General features: G+C 45.4%; 1 protein-coding gene across 6 annotated transcripts in view; it reads left to right on the top strand.

Annotated features, from left to right (window-relative positions):
* The window catches only part of arhgef3 (Rho guanine nucleotide exchange factor (GEF) 3), a 53,584-nt gene that overhangs the window by 32,979 nt on the left and 1,226 nt on the right, over window positions 1-19,379 (top strand). For 5 of the 6 annotated variants that reach the window (XM_027001890.2, XM_027001889.2, XM_027001891.2 and 2 more), the window contains 8 exons: window positions 10,464-10,571; window positions 11,867-12,037; window positions 13,154-13,216; window positions 13,733-13,829; window positions 14,059-14,135; window positions 16,722-16,979; window positions 17,285-17,455; window positions 19,134-19,320. In XM_027001890.2, the coding sequence (XP_026857691.2) occupies window positions 10,464-10,571; window positions 11,867-12,037; window positions 13,154-13,216; window positions 13,733-13,829; window positions 14,059-14,135; window positions 16,722-16,979; window positions 17,285-17,455; window positions 19,134-19,320 (1,132 nt within the window). Of the gene's footprint in view, window positions 1-4,815; window positions 5,060-10,463; window positions 10,572-11,866; window positions 12,038-13,153; window positions 13,217-13,732; window positions 13,830-14,058; window positions 14,136-16,721; window positions 16,980-17,284; window positions 17,456-19,133; window positions 19,321-19,379 lie in introns of those variants that run through there. The other variant, XM_027001893.2, reaches the window with a different exon arrangement.

Below are 19,379 nucleotides of genomic sequence, written 5' to 3'. Positions count from 1 at the left end.
AATAGCGCAATGTGTAAATAAAGGAAGTGCATGGGGTCATGCAGCAGGACAAAGGGTTGAAACTTGAAAAACAAACGAGAAGCACTTGAGACTCTGGTCTTTGCTGGGAATGGCTCTTCACTTTTTATTATTGTTCCTTAAACAACTGAATTGCATCATAGCAGCAGCTTCATTTCAGTTCGATAAGTAGAGGTCCTCATTTCTGGTGTGGTTGAGAGAATTTCCCCTTGCATTGTCTGGTGCTTTTATTTGCTCCTCTGCTGATGTGCTCATCTCGATATTGCACAGGGACATGGACTAAGCCATTCTCAGGAGAGTGCAGCTTTCTCTTTCCTGTGTAGCAGCCGACGCCGTTGGCAGCGGATTTAGTAGCTTGCATCCATCTGTAGGGGAGCATATTCCTCGTTCGAATGTGTGCTCTGATTGCCAGTGAACAAAACTTCTGTGCTAAATACTGTTGAAAAAGCGGACGGAAGGCCAACACGCAGATTTCAAATTCATGCGTCTATATATTTCAGTATGTATATGCATGTATTTCAAGCATTCACATAAACTGCTGAATTGTGAAACTCAAGCACAGTGGTATAAATTCAGCAGTGAGAAGTTCTAATAGACCACCCAGTCCCTGATGTTGACTACAAGCACACAATCCAACCGCTCTGCAGGTACTCTCAGACACAAAGCAGATTCTCCTCCTCTTAGTGTTGTTTATGCCATTTACCATGGAGGTCAAACACAGCTCTTCCCTTTACAGCTGAACTCGCATGGCGGAGCCTGTATGGACATTGTCTCCAGCAGGATGGCGTGCTGCATCTATTAGCATTCTAATGTGCCTCAGTAGGCTCCCCATCATTGCCACAACCGGCCAATAATTCCAACACAGTAGGAGATTTGCAGGAGAAGAGTGCAGTGTAAGCCAAGTCTACACACAGCCTTTCTTTTTATACAAGTATGCCCTTTTATTAATGCTGATTATTATTGCATCTGTGTCTAGTTAGAATTGCTCAACAGTTTTATTAAAGCTGGAAGTACCCGATCGTAAGTACACCTTCTCAGTATGAACCGACATGTACTGTTTGCCATGTGTTGACACTGATGCAGCTGAGGTTGTGACTTTTTGCTGAAGCATGTTGGCTGGTGCTCTGAAATACATGAACAAATCACAAATGAAAAGCATCTCTAGATCAGCCCTCTCTGTGACCCAAGGTCTAAAGGTAATGTGAGCTTAAGGAAACTGTGTGCGGTGTCTGTAATTAACATGATAATATAGCTGTCTATTTCCTCACAGATCTTTTTATACTGGCCCAAACACACACAGAAAGTGTAATCTTCTAATTAAATATCTTTGTGCACCCTTATGAATATTTTACAATTTAGATATTGAGTTTAGATTAATTGTAAAAGTCATACTGAATCGTAATTGAGAGACAACTTGTACTTACCCAAATATCACTAACGAAGTGTTTGTAGTTCATCACTGTGGTCATAAGCAATTTCTCTCTTCTGTGTGAATCTAGCAGTCAAACAACGTGAATGTAAGTAAATGGACTGGTCAGTTGAATTGTCAAATGGACAACTGTGGTTTAAATTTGATGCACTTCACCATCATTTTCAGTCTTTCAGACCCCAGGTGTACTTTTTGCCAGACTGCCTGGTAGGCCATCCTTAGAGAGCCACTGACTGACTGATTGCCTTACATTTAACAACAACAACAACAACAACCAGTCACATGGGTGAGGGGTTCCAGCTAGGTACTTAGGTCAGTAGCACAGTTTGCTTCCTCTAAATGGTGACTGTTGTTTGCCCATTAATCACAATGAATAAGTAGTGTGTTAGCTAGTGGCTTTATTCAAGATAGTTTAGGTTAGCATTCTAACCTGTTGGCTTGTAATGTGGCATGTTTGTGGCAGTGTTGACGGTAATTAAGATTTCTAGCTAGCTACCTGCATGTTCTGCTGTGTCCAGTATGAATGGGATTTTGCTGCTTATAACTTGCAAACATAAGTAGCTATTAGCAAGCTCATTGTGCATTTTTATTAGCTAGCTCTGTAATATGAAATAGCAATCATATTAAAGTAAATGATTTTCTCACATGCTTCAATCTAGCCTTTCAAGGGAGAAACCCTACATTTTAAGTATCATATTTTCTCAAGTGTAATGATGGGGTATTTTTATATTAGTGACTACCTCACCATTGCTGAAATACACAAACATACGATGCAAGGGACATCATGTGTAGCATTCACTGCTGGCTGTGGCTAGAACCAACAATTGGTATTCCAGGCAGCAGATTATCTTGCAAGATAGCAGGCCTCTAGAAACTGAGACGTAACACACAGAAGACTGCTAGGATTTTATGCTTCCTTCTGGGATGTCGTATTCATTGCAGTGCTAATATCTTGTTAGCATGTGTATGAACATTGAAAATGAAACTGGTAATTCAGTTTTCTTCAATGAATTTCACATTTTTTATTTCTTACTTTAAAGAAAGGAGTGCAAATAAGTCCCAACCTGGAATTATTGCATAAAGTGAGTTTCCCAAAGTGTTTTATGTGCATCATAACAATATTCACCAGGTGCTAGCAAGCATTAACTTCATTCACATACCCCACATCATCTCACTCACTCTCATGGGAATGCTATTAAGATAGAACAGCTTCTCTTTTTCAGATACAACTTAAATATAATGTCCATTGATGGTGACTGACTTCTTCAGGCACAAGAGCTACAGCTGTCCTATTAACCTGAACCCCTTCCTTACTCACACACACAGACACGCACACGCTCAAACAGTGCTGGTCTGAACTGTTTTCCGTCAGCAAGAGCAGACAAGAGACTACCATCCTTTCCTGTAAAGAAATTAGCATCAGTACCACTAGATGCATTAGTAGCTAATTTCATCCTATATATTGTTTAAGCATTGCACAAGAGGAAAAACCTTCACCAACAGACAGCTGCTATCCTCCTTACCCATCTGACCCAAAAGGAGGACGTGATGGCAACTGCAATGCAAGACTTATGGTTCTACATGGAGATCAAACTTTGGCCAGAGGATATAATTGTTATGCACAACTGTTTTTCCCCCCTCTGAAATGTAGTCAGCGAAATAAGAACTGCAAGTCTTTCTGTGAAGGGGATTTTTGTTGGTGTGGTGAAGCATGTCTACAAAATGCATTCCTAGTAAGGCTTACAGCACAAAAGCAGCAGTCAAGAACATGAACCATGCATATTGTATGATAGATTCAGTATAGACCTAGATCTGCCAGCACCAGGCCGCAGAAAAGCAGTCACTGACAATATGCCTGCATGTACGCAAAGTCAGTTTGCCACAAGCCCGTTGCCTGTGTTTTCCCCCTGTTTATATCCCCCAGGCCATAACTGCATAGACAGACACAGTTTTGCCCAGGAAACAATTTTAAAGTGATTCTGTCCAGCCAAGCCAGCAAATTATCCAGGGAGCCATCATTCGAGTCTGACCTCAGGTCAGGTCCAAGCGCCTCTTTTTTTTCCCTTTGTCTACTTTCTGGCACGGGCACTGGAAAGCCCTCCACCGCCTGCCAACTGTTAGGTCGTTTGAGTGACAGCTGAACGAGTGTAAAGAGTTGGCTGGCTGTTTGGAGTCCTCATACTGGCTAGGATTTCGCTGGCTGGGCCTAACCCCTCCCACTCCATCACGGACGGCGACGGCACACTTCCCCGGGCCGCGATAGCTGCACAATGGCAGGAACCTTAGGGCAGACCAAAGGCTCTTAAAACTGGGGCCAATTTCCTGCTGGCGGGAACGGGACCTGCCGGGCATGGCAATCTGGGAAGCGGTTATTTTCACTCAATTAGAAAATCATTTTAAAAAAGGCACCCTAACAGCCACAGAACAGGGTCTCTGTATCCGAGTTTCACCCTGAGGCAGACGAAAGAACGAACGAAAAAAAAAAATGCACACGTGTACATATAGACTGTACCTCCCCACCTCACCCACACTGAATTTATTAGAGGTTGCACCAGGAAGACACATGTATATGCTCTTGTCCAAACAGTCTGTGTGAGTTTAGCAGTAGTGAAAATGGTAGGTCAAATGGCTTCTGCTCCAAACACAACTCCTGCAAAACTGGCACACCGTCACATCTGCAGGCAGAGCTCGGCTGGCTTACTACACGTGTGGGGTTGCGTTAATCAAGCGATTTAACTATTTGACGGCAAATTGCTCACTAACCATATTGATACAATTTATTGATATAATTTATTAAGTCAGTCAAGTTGCCAAAACACACAGACCCTGAGTTGGCAAACGTTTTCATCTCATGCAAAGCAACAATTAACATATCCAGACAGGATGTTCTGCATACCGGTTCTGCTAGGATACTTGTTTGCAAGTCTGAAAATGATCGATGTAAATGTTAGAGAATATGACGTGAATGGATCCGCTCATGTACCAAATGCATGCAACACATTACACTGGTTGTCAGAGAACGATGATGAATGAACCGAAGACAAACTGCACGCTAGCATTTTGAAGGAAAACCACAGAAACTTATTATTTATTTATTTATTTTTTTTATTTTTTTACTTCCATGAGCTCGTCAGTGTAAACTCCACAGGCGGTTGCATGTCACGTCAGTTGGCGAGTCCGTTCCGTCTCCGTCTGAATCGGATGCGCAGAGGAAAATTAATTTGCTCCAGCGAGCGGCGCCCTCGCGTTCTTCTCGAGCCGTTCCCATGAGCAAGCACGCTGCGCTACCCGCGGGAGGAGACTTTAACCACGCGCTCTCACGCGCGCGAGAGAGTTCTTGCTCGCGGCAGGCGCGAGGAGGCGAGCGGACGAACGGACACGCACGCACGGGATGCTTTGGCAGGCGGCCGCTACACAGCGCACTGCAACTCCGTAGAGCTGGCGGGCACCGTGGCTGGGAGGCTAGCCTGCGACTGTCCTCCTGTTACCTCTGCCGGACCCACCGAGAGCGACAGTATGGTGGCCGAGGATTACCCATTCTACCTGGTCGTCAAACGGGCGAACTGCTCGCTAGAGGTGCAGACTGTAAGCACCGCCGCCAAAGAAGTTGAGGTGCGTTTATGAAAATTCTCGAAGCGCTTCCCGGCATTGTTTTTACGTTGTTTGCTTTATCAGTAAAGTAAGCTAAAGGATTCGCTTGGGGGGTCATACAGTCAAGGATGCATACATGCTTTGCTGTTTCTGCGCTGTTTCGTTTCTTTACCTAAGCTGTGACTTAAATTGTGCAGAATACATTTTAGCTCGTGTTTGCACATTTATGATGGTATTTTCGTAAGGGATGTGTTTTTCAGTGCTTTGAACGTGTCGTGCACAGTATTGATTTGGGAGTAAATTGCAAAATGACTGATACTTTTGCCTATAATGAATCAGCAACTCGCAGATGCTGGTTTGATGAATGTACGTGTTCTTCGACGCACCCCCTTGGTGCGAGCGCTATTCCATATTTATATGATCAACATTTTAGCAAAGTGTACTCTCACATCATCTCCCCTTTCTGGTTCCCAATTAGTTATAAGGTTTTTGCAGTCAGTTTGATGCTGTAGATGGCAATTGTTGAATTGTTTAGTCCCAAAGTAGCACGTTGGAGTGGGGGGGGGGGGGGGGATTAAAAATAAATATATATATATATAAATAAAATGATGGAAAAATATAATTTCAGTCTCCACTTATACTGCATCCACTATAGTACATCCCACACTTTTCAAGCCTGTTTAGCTGGTCACATTAGTAATGTCTTTCAAAGCCCAGCTTGGGAGAGTTTTAATGTATTTAAAGTGTGACAGATTTGTGGTTTCATCTTTTCTACAGTTGGCTGGAATACAAGGAGGCTGTTATTTGGTCTATGCAGGACTTGGTTAGTGATGCATCGTAATCCAATTTAAGATTGTTGCTATGGTGTGAGGAGTTTTTGTGGGTCTGCTTTAAAGTCTCCCACACACCTCAGGTCTGTATGCGTGTCGGGCCATGCTTGTCACTATGATGTCATCTAGCTTACATGTTTCTCATGCTCTGATTGGCTCTGACTTGCATGCACTGTTGACTAGTCAGCAGTCTTGGTGACGAAGGTGTAACAAAAGCTCCTGAAGTCAACCAAAGAGCAGGCGAGAGACACGCTAGAGTGCAAAACGTTTAGTATACAGAAGCTAACCAGAAGAAGAGGGCAAAGGAAAAATGCAATGTTCACAGCTTGCTTTCTTCATTTTCATATTATAAGAGAAAACAAAAGCTACACATTTAGATGTAGACCTGTGGTGAGTTAGAACCTTGACTCATGCCAGTGGTGGTGTGGAAAACTCTTTGTTTCATATCCCTGCGCCTTGGTGAACAGTGATGGTGGACGAGCCAATCACAGCTTACTCATGTCTGGGTGAACATGTGGGTTTGTCGTCAGATTGCTTTAAAGCGTGGCAGCATACCCCACAGGCATATCACTGTCCAATCACCATATCATTTACAGTAAAGCCCATGCTTAGATGCTGAGTGCCCCCTGCAAGAACGGGTTGTAAACCCCTCTAAGCCACACTGTGTGTGCGTGCGTGCAAAGAGTTTTTCCCTTGGGTAACCCTCAGTCTTCCCTCAAGATGCAGTGGAAAGGAAATGTTGCACTCTCACACAACATAGATCCACTGATGTGAATCAGTAGGAGAAGAAAGCAAGCAAGCAAATACCCAGAAGGAGTTTGGAATTTCTAATGTTTAAATCACTGGAGATGATAAAAGTCCAAACAGTTCTTATGGTTAGACAGAGTGTTATGCAAATGTTACTCACTCAGCTAGATTCAAGTTAATGTTTTAGGTACTGTGAGGGCCTGATGTGTAATCTCCTCTGTTTGGTACTCGCAGCAAGACCCAGCGGATAACTGGTGATTATCATTCTGTCAGGGCAAGATCCTTAGAGGCCTTTTTGTGCCTGAATCTGATAAATACGGTCTGAGTCATTGCATGACATGCTGCTCTTTGCCATATAGTCTACCGCAGGGCACCTACCTTAGAAGCTACATGACCTCAGGTTATGGACTTGTACGTGATCGCACATTCAGTTTTCTCCACTGTTAGTCAGACCTAACATCGTAAGTCTGCATTAATGCATGTGGCTTTACTGCAAAGAAAAACCATCGAGGACAGTATAGCCTTCCCTGAAACGTCTCACGGACTGAACCTCCCCATTGCCGGGTGCTAGAAACTTCCCTGCCGTTCTTTCACTCGAGTGAATGAAGTTTATGGCATTAGATGAGACTTTTGCAGTATAGTGCAGGAGACCTGCCGGAACTTCAGATTTATTGTCTCCAGCTGTTTATTTAAAAGCATCACCATCACTTCTTCCTCTTGTATGTGTGAAAAGCAGAAGGTTTGTTCCCAGCTACTTGGTTATCCACTGACTAACGCAGTTTTGGTGGCGTTCCACCCAGCTGCTGGTATGATTCATTTGTTCCCACGCAGAGTCAGGCTCCTCCCCCACCCCCAAGCAGAAAAAGGCCTTGCGAAAAGCATTGGTCTTCTGCTAGCTGAAGCTTTCATGTTAATAACAGTATGGCCCGGCCAAGTCTCTCCTAGAAAACACACATGGTAGCCTGTCTGTGATCTGTCTAACCACATGGAAGGCTTTGGGGCTGAATCCCATCCTAAGCCGGTGCTTGTTTGACTTGGTCAGTTTTCTGAACGGTTGTTTTACCTTGATGTTTTTGACTAGTCTCTCTTGTGGACACATTAGTGAAATGTTCTTCAGGGCACGAGTCCGGTTTGACCACACACGTTAATAGCGGTGCCTCATATATTCTGAGGGCTTTACTGCAGGCATTAAAATGCAAATCAAGGCAGTATGCCACAAATGTCTTGGTGGTATCAGCAGTATTGGCAAAGTGTGTATGAAACAAGCTAAAGTCGTCCTGTTTGTTTTTTTCCTCTTAATTATGTTCTCTTTTAGATGTTGGTCAATAGCATGCCATACTGTCTTACAACCCTAGGGTTTTTGAAATTATCTTATGAATGGTTTTAAAAATGATAATTTACTAACTTAAAAATGGCGTGTCCCATTACAGAAATGTTTTAAGAATTTACAGTAACTATTTTAGGAAGCTTGTCCATTTCTAAATGATAACCAGTCTGCCTGTCACCCAAGTGAAAGCAATAGTTAGAGAGGAAAAAGATTTGGAAGTTTCAGGTAGCAGCTGAACCTTGAGATTATACCTCTTGGTGTTAGCCAAACAGACCCTTTTTTTTTTACCTTCAAATGATCTCATCATGCCGATATGTTGATGGGAAGCCAAATGCAATGAAATATATTTGCCTTAGTTTTTTTAAATACATGTACACCAAGGATCCGAGTAACCCTAATGATAGTCAAAATGTTTTCTCATATATATACTCTGGTTTTTAATCTTTTAAATAAATAAATATATATATATATATATATATATATATATATATATATATATATATATATATAATATATAATATAAATTTAAGTGGTTTGGTCTGTTTTCCAGTTTTGAAAAAGTTCTTCTCTGTCACAACCTAATGTGGCTCCTTCTAGACCCCCTCCATATTGGGTTTTCTCTCTCTTTTTCTCAATGTACTTAATTAAAGCAAATGGCTATTTATTAGAACTGGAATTCCTAATTAGGTTTTGTGGCTCTCTGTGGAATCTGCCCTCTGTCCTCTGTAATTGGGGAGATGAGAACAGCTCTAAGCATCAATATCGGGACACGCAGTACTATACGCTTGTTTTCGGGTTTTCCAGGGTGTGCCGTGACGCTACAATAAGGCTAACTAATGGCCTCTGCTAGTTCATAGGCTATCTTTACGTCTATCGATTAGACCAGATCTGGGAGGCATGTTCAAGCCAACATGGGTTAGATGTCGAGCAACCGGTTTGGCTGGCTGGCCTACGGTGATGTGTGCATGCAAAGACAAAGCCTTTCTTTGATGTATCTCAGATTATCCACGAAAGCCGATCAAATGAACCTGAGACCTTTTGTTCAAAGCAGTCCTGACAATAGGTGTATGGATGCCTTTCGATGGGACAGAAAGAATGGAGCAAGGCCGTCTTACCTTATCCTTCACTTCAGATCATGGAAGCACCAGCGTGAATGGCCGCTCCTACCACTAATGCACACTAGATCACCTGTGATGTGTAGAGCTTAAGCAAGTGATCTCAGCATGATTTACAGAGTTGTCGAAAAGCCCATGTGTGTATGTCTCAGGCCTATATCTACTACTAAAGAATAACTTGGTTGCATAACATCAGGGAATGGATTGGTTGTGTATGTTTGGCTTAGGTTGTAATAAATGTAGGGCACTTGTTAACATTTCCATGCCAGGTATATGTCTGTGTTTGAGTTTAAGATGTAGGTCCAGAGATTGCAGTGCTCTGTTATTAATTCCACTCAAGGAAGCTGAGTGCTAAAAGACTGACAAGATAAGTCTACATCGTTTTATGCTCTCTAACCCCCTGCTACATTTTCACTTCTTGTTACATGAGATATTCGTGCATTTTAACATTCCTGCATTGATTATGAAAATCAGTAGGTGAGATTTCACTGGCGCATGAATTGGCAAAATGTACATCTGTGCTTCCTTTGGTGGATGCCTCACTGAATAGTTTAGCTTCAGTGTTCAATGACATGCAACTGGACCTACATCTAGAATTGAATTGGTGAATTGCACAGACTGCTGTAATGTAAGACATGTGTGCACATTACCGAGTCAAAGGTATTGTGAATGCTGTGGTCTGACACTTTTTTGATGCACCAGTAAGGTTAGAGAGACAGATTGGTCTGTGTCACAGGTATTGTTGGCTGACCAAAGTGAGCGAGTGCATCAGCAGAAAACGTCCATGCCAGCTGAATACAGATCTAAAAGCTGCAGTGATGTCACACAGAGAGAGGGAGAGAGAGTGAGAGGAAGGTGAGGAGTGGGTTAAAAGCTGCACTGATTGCGTCCTTCCCAAACGTGCTGAAGACTGAGAACGTAAAGAATTCCTGCCGATGTGGGGAAAGGGTGATACTGTGATGTGTGTTTTCTCTGTATGTGCTCATCTGGAGGACCAGAATAGAGTAGAGGACTGGGCTCATTCACTGTCTTTTACCCAAGCAAAGTGATCTGAACATGGCTTGAGAATCCGGCTACTGACAGGCATGTGCGGTCTGGCATATCTTCGCCATCCTTGGAGAGATCCGTAACCTTGAGGCGAGCGCCGGAGCGCACCGCACCACGAGGGTTTTTCCGAGCCTTGCCGGCTTTCTGCTCCATGTCGTTTAAGCGAATCCGATCCCTCGCCACCTTGAGGGGGCGCGAACATGCACGTGGAGAAATCCCAGCATGTTTCGTCAGGGATGCTCTCCAATTGGTCCAATGGAGAGCGTGAGGAAAAAGGTAGTCCGATGTTGCCTATCCGGGCACACGCTTGTGTGTCTGCCGCCACAGGTGCTTAACGTCGTTGTGCTGTGTATCTGCAGGAGCCCACCAACAAGCGGGCGAAACCTCTGTCCCGGGTCACATCACTTGCCAACCTCATACCGCCGGTGAAGGCTGCCCCATTGAAGCGCATCGGACAGACGCTGCAGGTATGGCACTAATATCTGCGTCATGCATGACCTGTACCTGACCCTGTTGCTGTCACTGTGATACCTGGTATTGGGGTTTTTCCATGTTCACTGTGTCAATTAGGTGGTACATTGTTCAGCTAGCTGTTTATTCTAATAATAATAATGTTTAATCTATATAGCACATTTCTCATGCAACTTTTTTTTTCTGCTAAGTCAGCCTGCCATGATGATATCTATCAAAATATCTGTAAGGGGGGGGGGGGTCTGAAGATTATTGGATTATTCGAAGGCTGTGACCTTTCGGCAAAACGTGAGTTTTCTGGAGCTGCACCCAAGCCGAGCCCTTGGGCCAGACTTGTGGGGGCAGCTGTTGCTGTGTGGATGAGCGAGGGGATCAGGCAGGCATGCGTAGGGTCACGTGGCTCCGGCACCGGGGGCAAGAGAGAACGGGCGCGAGAGGATGGAGCTGGGAAATGTGTGAGGACATGGGGCCAGGAAATAAGACAGCTTGCGCCGGGCTCTGCTCGGTGGCGGGGGGCCGTGTGTGCCGAGCATGGCTGAAGCACGGGGGAACAGGCTGGTGATTCATTGCAGGTCCCGTGCCTGATTCTCGCCACGCTCCCTCCTCGTTTTCCCTTCGTCTGGCTCTCTCGTCAGCTCTTAATGCTGCTGTTCCGTGAGGCCCAAGGAAGCATGCACAATGTTTTGACAGACGCTCGTGGTCGACTGTGAGAGAGAGTTCAGATCGAACCAAACCAAAGAGCCATGTTTATATCTAGTGACTTAATGTTATCTATTGCGCTTAATGCGATTGTCATTTCAACACCCAGAAAAGACTGTTTGGCCTTGGCGTGTCAGTTTCTTACATTCCCTTTGTAGCAACAATTTCCATGATGCTAGTCTGTGCACAATATTAGGCTAACGTAACCGGGATTGATGCAGCCCAGCGAGTTTCCCTAGCTGATTTGCATATGGGATTGATCGTGCATTTTCCAAAATGGGCCAAGATCTTACTAATTGTCCCTAAATGCATTACATTTTTTCATGTGTTCCGTTATGGGAGTCGAGTAGACAGTCACTTCTGTAGTTACATTGTGTGAAAGTCACCCTGCTGATGTCCTTGTTCTATAGTCATGCACTCGTTACTCTGTAGTATTTCCCCCTCAGCAAAAGTTTCTTAGACATTGAATTTCACTGTCCCATTTGCGGAACAGTTTAGCACACTTTTAACACGAAAACCAATGTACAACCGCACACAATTAAACTCTTAAGTAACCCCTCCCAACTGGTTATTCCTCCTCTTCATCCTCCAGCGTTCCATCAGCTTCCGTAGCGAAAGCAGGGCCGAAATCATGCCCCCCAGGCCGTGGAGCAAGCAGGCGCCTCCGGCCATAACCAAGCGCCGTGACAGCAAGCTGTGGAGCGAGACGTTCGACGTGGGCCTGGGACAGATGCTCTCGTCCAAAGAGATCAAACGGCAGGAGGTACGAGGCCCGAGCAGCAAACGTCCAGACCAGCGGCCTTCTGCGTGTCATGGACGTAAATATATGACGGCCGTGCGTGTGTGCATGGGAATCGCGTATGAAGGAAAAATGTTGTGAACAATTGCAGACAGATGAGGAAAAACGATGCAGATCAAGTCCAGTTAAAAAGGGCCTTATTGGAAATCAACCACTTGGCTCTCTCGCATTTGACTGCATTCTTTAAAGTATAGCCCAGGCAGTGGACCTGAACTCCAGTCAAACCCACAGTACCACAATAGACCCAAGGCCTACGCCAGGTTCCAGTTCACCAATCCCCCATCCAAATTAATCTGTACATGCTCACATGGAAAACGCACAGTAGGTTGAAACTGAGCAGTTGTTTGGGGCATCAGAGGTGGGGGCTGGGGAGTATGGGAAGGGAGTGTCTTTAAAATGTCACTCCATTGCTCCCTTGTGTTTACTTAACTTTTCCAGACAGGCAACTGTAGATGTCCAAGTGCTAGCCACTGTTTTTCAGCAGTAAAAATTAGTGAGCACTGTGTGAAACGCGGCCCTCCTCATGCTTTTAGATTAGGCCTCACTCTGCCCTCTGTGGCCACACAGACTTCAAAGTCTCTAGGATATGGTGTGGATAACAGGGAGCAGCTGTCTATAGCGGAACGCAGAGTTTTTCAAAGGTTGAAAGGGTCCTGTAGGTTTTTTTTCCCCGAGTAACTGAAGTAAGCTGAGCAGCATCTTAAAGAACAGGGGGCAGGGGTGCGTTCACATGGCTTGCGTATTTTTTAAATGTTATGTCCATTCTCACTGTGTGTTATTCTTATAGTGCTGCCTTGTTGATTTATGCATTTGGACATGTATAAACATATATTATCCACACAGACTTACATATACCATGTAGAGTTTAGCCAGGGAAAAACCCCAAAACCTTTTAAACCTTTCTTTTTTACTTTTAAACACTTATCAAACCAATAGGACTTCAGATGTCAGTCAGATTCACTGTTTAAAAGGTTGTAGTAATCAACCAATCATATGCTTTGGATCCTCTTAGTCTTGAATGGAATTACTCATTTTGTGCGTTTCTCTCTCACCCACCCTCTTCTTTTTTTTTTTTAACAGGCGATCTTTGAGCTGTCTCAGGGAGAACAGGACCTGATTGAGGACCTCAAGCTGGCCAAGAAGGTTAGCTCTGCTTTTCCAATTAGTGTCCTTTTCCTCCTTACTTCATGCACAGTGTAAACACGGTTCTACCCCCGCCCGGTGGGAACCCCGGCTCCGATTACCCCTCCGCTCATGAAATCACACACTTTCCACTTGGCGTGGGGGGCCATGCAAGACTTGCATTCAAGGCAGCACAAGGGAGTGCTCTTACGGACACGTTTATGTCCGCCTCCAGTATATAGCCTTCTTAAGAGCATACAGTCATCATTATTTCAGGCTGTTTGTAACCACAAGAGTACCATCAGAACAGAAATTACTACTACTGTATCCGATGTTGCGTTAGACAGTCACGTTCGACTGTGTTTCGCCGAAGTTCAAGTTGGTGAAAGCTTGTAAAACAAATGAAGTGCCTTTTCCTTGGTATTACTCAGTGTGTTTATCTGGAGGCCTAGATGACCCTTAGTTCAGCATGGTTTGCCCCTGCTCAGACAGTTCCAGAGTGCTCGTCTGGTTTACGTTTGTATGGTGTAACCGCAGGCCTACCATGACCCCATGCTGAAGCTGTCCATTATGACGGAACATGAGCTCAATCAGATTTTCGGCACCCTGGACTCTCTCATCCCACTACACGAAGGTGAGGCTCTACGCAGGGGATTTCCCATCTTGTCAGACAGAATGATGGTTGCATACGTACCAAGCTAGTCATCTTAGTCTAACATAGTCAGAGTTCAAAGGTCAGCCTTAGCTGAAAGAAGCTGCAAATCTAGTTTTCACTCGTTCTAAAATATAAAATTCTTGCATCTTGCTCCCTCTCAAGCACACAGTTCTACATCTGTCCGTTAAATTGCTCTTTCTCTCTGTAGACCTCCTCAGTCGACTCCGAGAGGCTAGGAAACCGGATGGCTCTACAGACCATGTGGGCCACATTTTAGTGGACTGGGTAAGATATACACTGCCTAGGCTTCAAAATGTGATGCATGTCTCTCAACATTACACACACAGAGGCACCTTCATAGCTATTTACCCCTATGGATTTCCAAAAGCTTGCACTTCCACTTGGAGTCCTTTGACCTGGTCTCACTGTGGAGGAGTAATAGCTTCTCCAAGCAGAGAGTGTGTGGGAGGATAGTGTGGAGATTTCTTAGCACTCAGAGATGCTTATTTACACAGTGTTATCAGGAGCTCCTGAGTGCTGGCATCACTCTTCCAGATCAGCGGCATACATTTGGTGAAAGTCCTTGTACAAGCACTGGCACGGAACCATGTTCTGACGCCATGCCAAGTCAGTCCTGCAGAATATGATTCATAAAGTTTGCATATCGTCAGGGTCATCCTGACGTTGCCATCTCCGCCATTCTTGCAACCAGCAGCTTGAAAGTTTTAGATAGCAGCCGTTTCAAACACGATCTCCAAACAAACTGTCGCAGGGCCGCACTCTCCGCGGGGTTGAAAGGACGTGGGCTCGGGTGGCGGCTGCCTTCAGACCACCAGCCGATCAGTCTCCCTTGACAGCGCCGTTCTTCTTCAACACCCCGGGGGATCTATTTACCTTCGCGTGCACCCTGGAACAGGCTTCTGGCTTTTCTGTTCAGTCTCTGCTAGTCGAGGCAGTTCAACAAACTCTGTTATTGTACTTTATTATTGTTTGGGGTTTTTTTTTTCCATCCAGTAGATGTTAGGCAGAGCAGCAGGGTTTAGCTGGCGAAGTTCTATGGATCACGGCACAAAGAGGGGGGGTGTTTTGCATGAAGCACTCTTGCTGGGTTTACATAACCATCCTCCAAGTGCTCCATTAGGAGCTGAAATGAGACGGCTGAAGCAAAGTCACAGTGAGGGGCCTCTTTCTGGGGGGGACTTGGCGATTTTTTTTTAGCATGCTGGAAATGTTCAAAGAACTAACATGTTGTTTATTGAGGTGGCATGTTGGAATATGAGGGCGGGAGAGAATAGTCTGTGGTCGAGCTTTAAACATGGGCTGTTTAACTGCCCTCTACCTGGCCCTGACTTTCACTAGTGAAGATGCCATACATATGGTGGACAGAACAAGTCACAAAGCCAAGGGGTAACTCATGAACACCATGTGCTCAGTTGTAAGCGAGCCAACGCTTAGTTTACCCTGAGACACACAGACACACACCCCTAGAGACGCATACAATTTCTTTGAGGTGCTCTGAACTATCTGGCCTTCATGAGTGACTGGGTGGTGTGGGCCGTGAGTATGCCCTGCTAATTCTCCAGTTTGCATGCGTTCTTGCAGCTTTTTTTCTGGTGGATATGTTCATCATCAAGGCACACCTTCTGAGCACGCATTCTGCTTTCAGAAACTTGGCCATCACGATGAACTTTCCTTCCAGTTTTGAGCTGATCTTGGAGGTACCATTTACTTAAATCTGCAAGCCAGTTCTATTTCCAATCTTTTCAACTCAAGTTGCGATTTTGTTTGGTGATTTCGGTGTGGTATTTTAGTTTAGTTTTTGTTTTTCTTTGCTGCTTGCTGCCGGAGCGCGATGGCGCAGTCCTGTGCGGCTGTCATCGTCTTTTTTCTCTTCCTGTTTTCTCCAAGGACATTGTGGGAGAAGAACTGTGGGTGCTTGCGCTGTTTACTTCATACCTAGCTCATCCGAGCTGAGCTTCCTCCACATGTCCGCTGCACATATCCATCAAGTGGACCTTGCGTAAGCCTGGGAACATTTCACAATTCCAATTCTCCACCTCCAAAGGCGATGGAGCCTGATCTAAATAAAGAGGGACAGATTCCTGCTCTTTTCCAGTCTCCTTTCTTTTCCTGCTTATTTAACTAGTTTCACACCCACAGTGAATTTAAGCAGGCGTGTGTGTGTGTGTGTGTGTGTGTGTGTGTGTGTGTGTGTGTGTGTAGTACCCTAAAAATGAAACATTTTTTGAGAAAAAACAATGTCCAACATGTATTGCTTTAGACATGCACAGTAATACAGTCTCAGAAATTGGCCTGCGTGGAGAACTATTGGAGAGAACATTTATCACACATATTGATAAACTGCCTCTCAGACAGTATCCGTCTCCATGTACCCGGTCAAGGAATGCGCAGCTGTTTCCATAAAGCCCGACTGAAGTCAGCTGAAGGCGTTTCTCTCGTCTCTGGTTATTATTGGCTTGCGCTGGTCTGGTAGCATTTTTCAGAGGTTTGTAGGAGGCAGGCCTGGGCTTAAGGACAGTGGAGGTACAGCTGTAAGTTTCTAAGTGCTGTCAAACCTGAGCTTGGCCGAAGGGCATTTATCGACCTGCACGTGGTTATGGGGCCTGCGTTTCGAAAGGGATGGCACAGCATGTTGTTTTTGGCTTTTAAATTGTGTAACGCATTATGACAGGCTTGCGGCGCAGTTCAAAACAGGTGAAATTGCTGGATGTAAAGGAGAGATGCAACTTGCATTAAGAATTTTAGGTGACAAAGTTAGGCCAAAGTTGAATCTGAAACAAAGTTTACTTATGTCATGTTATGTAATGCCTTTTGAAGCAGTGAAAACAGGTCTCTGCTTTGTTTCTGCAGCTGCCATGTCTAGACTCCTACAACAGCTACTGCAGCAATCAGGTGGCTGCCAAAGCCTTGCTGGACCATAAGAAGCAGGACCACCGGGTGCAGGACTTCCTGCAGCGCTGCCTGGAATCGCCCTTTAGCCGCAAGCTGGACCTGTGGAACTTCCTGGATATCCCACGCAGCCGCCTGGTCAAATACCCTCTCCTGCTGCGGGAGATTCTCAAACACACCCCCAATGACCACCCGGACCGCCAGCACCTGGATGAGGCTGTGAGTGTAAACGCGCATGCCGGTGTGTGTGTGTGTGTGTGTGTGTGTGTGTGTGTGTGTGTGTGTGTGTGTGTGTGTACGCACGCATGTACACAACAGCTACTTCTACTCTATACACACACACACACACACACACCTGAAGGGCCAGTCAAGTGAACTGAACAACTTTAGATTCACAAACCTTCTGCTTGATGTGTTCTGGAACCATTGAAAAGTGATTTGTGTTTGTTGTTCTAACAGCCTCCTCACCCAGTTGTTTGGGCTTTCTTTTAGAGCCTCCTCACCCAGTTTGTTTTCCCTCTCAGATCAACATGATTCAGAGCATCGTGGCCGAGATCAACACCCAGACAGGAGAGTCAGAATGCCGCTACTACAAGGAGCGCCTGCTCTACCTCGAGGACGGCCAGCGGGACCTGCTCATTGACAGCTCCAGGATTCTCAGTTGTCATGGAGAACTGAAAAACAACAGAGGAGCTGTGAGTATTAGACTCGCACTTATGGACACGCTCACAGGGTTTGTCTTTGACAAACCCTGAGATAACCTTACTGAGAGGTGTGAGAACAACCTTTGCAAAGGACACAGAAAGGATAGGAGAGAGGTTCTGAGAAGCGTGTCAGTGACCTGCAGTTCAAGGCCAAGAACATTCCTCATAAATGCCTGCGGGTGGCCTTTGCCCCTACTGCACGACGTAAAAAGCCAGAGGTGAGACTCAAACGGCCCTTGAGCGCAAAGCTGTAAAGTTGCATGTGCGAAGTATTATCTGGTCTCTTCTACAAAGCAGCTCTCTCTCCTCTGAGAAATCAGACTAGCACTCAGACTCCCCATTCCTCGAGGGACGACTCACACTGTAAAACAGAATGTAACTGAGGCTTGCCTTTGTCACGCAGAGCCTCCACCTTTGCTCGCAGTGTAATCCAGTTTGTGTTCGGTGCGTGTTTACACCACCTTTTGAGCAAATGGGAAGCATCTGGCCGAGACGGCTGCGGAAAGCTCACCGCGCGCCACCGCATGCTCAGCGTAAAAGCTTTGCTTCAGTCTCCAAGGAGAGCCCTCCGTCTTGGCGGTGCAGGGCTAGGAAAGTAAGAGGGCGGTCCTGTAGCAGTGCACAAATCACAGGAGAGCGTAAACTGAAGGCCATCAATAAAAATGCGGTTGAGGAGCAGACCGGGCAACTTTTTTGCCTTTCATGTTTTGCGGGGAAGAGGAAAATAGAGAAACACAGCTCTGGGCTCCAAACAATGGACCTGTAAAAGCTGAACGCTACACAGGAAGACGAGCATCGAGTGGAGTCAAATTAGTAGCATTTCCCTTTGAACCTTTTTTTCTAAATTGTTTTGGTTGTACGGTTTCCAAACACAGCTCATCTAATAGTTCTGGTTTTTGAGGAATGACTGAAACGTGGGGCTAATTCGAGACTGCTACACGGAAGCTGATTGAACTCCAATTTGTCCTAAACAAGGCAAGCAGTAGTTCCGCTAAGGTCTTCGAGGGCAAGTTTCTCCCTGCATATCTGCTTCTTCAAAGCCACGTCATAAGTCTGCCTAGGCCGGCGTATATTGGCTTGTGTATCTAAACACCCTCGCACACCCACACATGACCAACTCCTTTTATGGTTAAGGATCAGGGTTACTCACTAAATTGAGTGTGTATTGCACTCAAGTCTCAGAATGTGCAAAAATAGCTTAATGTATACTCATGAAAATGGAAACACTGAGAGGAGACAAATCCACCCCCCGGGGGGTGAAATCATTATCTCACCCATCGACTCAGGTGTTGCATAATATTCCAACATCATGTCACTAAAATATTTATTAAAGTGACTATCATTAAGTGATGAAGGTTTTACAGGCATCCATTATTCTCTTCTACAGAGATTCATTGAAAGATAATAAAAGTGACATGAGACAGAATAATTTTAAATAATCCATCCATTATCATCTGTTTTTCATCCAACGTTCTTTGTGCTGCTGGCCACAATTGGTGAACTTCCCCTATCCAGAGTTCCCTATCCCCTATCCCAGTTACCTCATCTGCCCCAGGCTGTTCCTGGTCCGAGTGCGGTAGACTGCCTGTAACTAAAGATCGCTCCGGTTCTGACCTTCCTCAGTGTGATTTGATCTTCCATAACAGCCCTGTTCCACCTTCCTCCACAGAAGCTCCACGTGTTCCTGTTCCAGGACGTGCTGGTGATCACTCGGGCCATCACCCACAACGAGCAGCTGTGGTATCAGCTCTACAGGCAGCCTGTCCCTGTGCGCAACCTGGACTGGGAGGACCTGCAGGATGGCGAGATACGCCTGGGGGGCTCCATCAGAGGGGCCTTCAGCAACGTGGAGAGGAGTGAGTGCCTGTCCTCTCCAGCCCTCGCTGACTGACGCGTTTAGTCTCTGTAGCTCCAC

Source organism: Electrophorus electricus, chromosome 20, assembly GCF_013358815.1.
Source record: "Electrophorus electricus isolate fEleEle1 chromosome 20, fEleEle1.pri, whole genome shotgun sequence".
Taxonomy (NCBI): Eukaryota; Metazoa; Chordata; class Actinopteri; order Gymnotiformes; family Gymnotidae; genus Electrophorus; species Electrophorus electricus.
The sequence above is the reverse complement of the archived record's forward strand: the minus strand, read 5'-3'. Positions and strand labels throughout refer to the sequence as shown.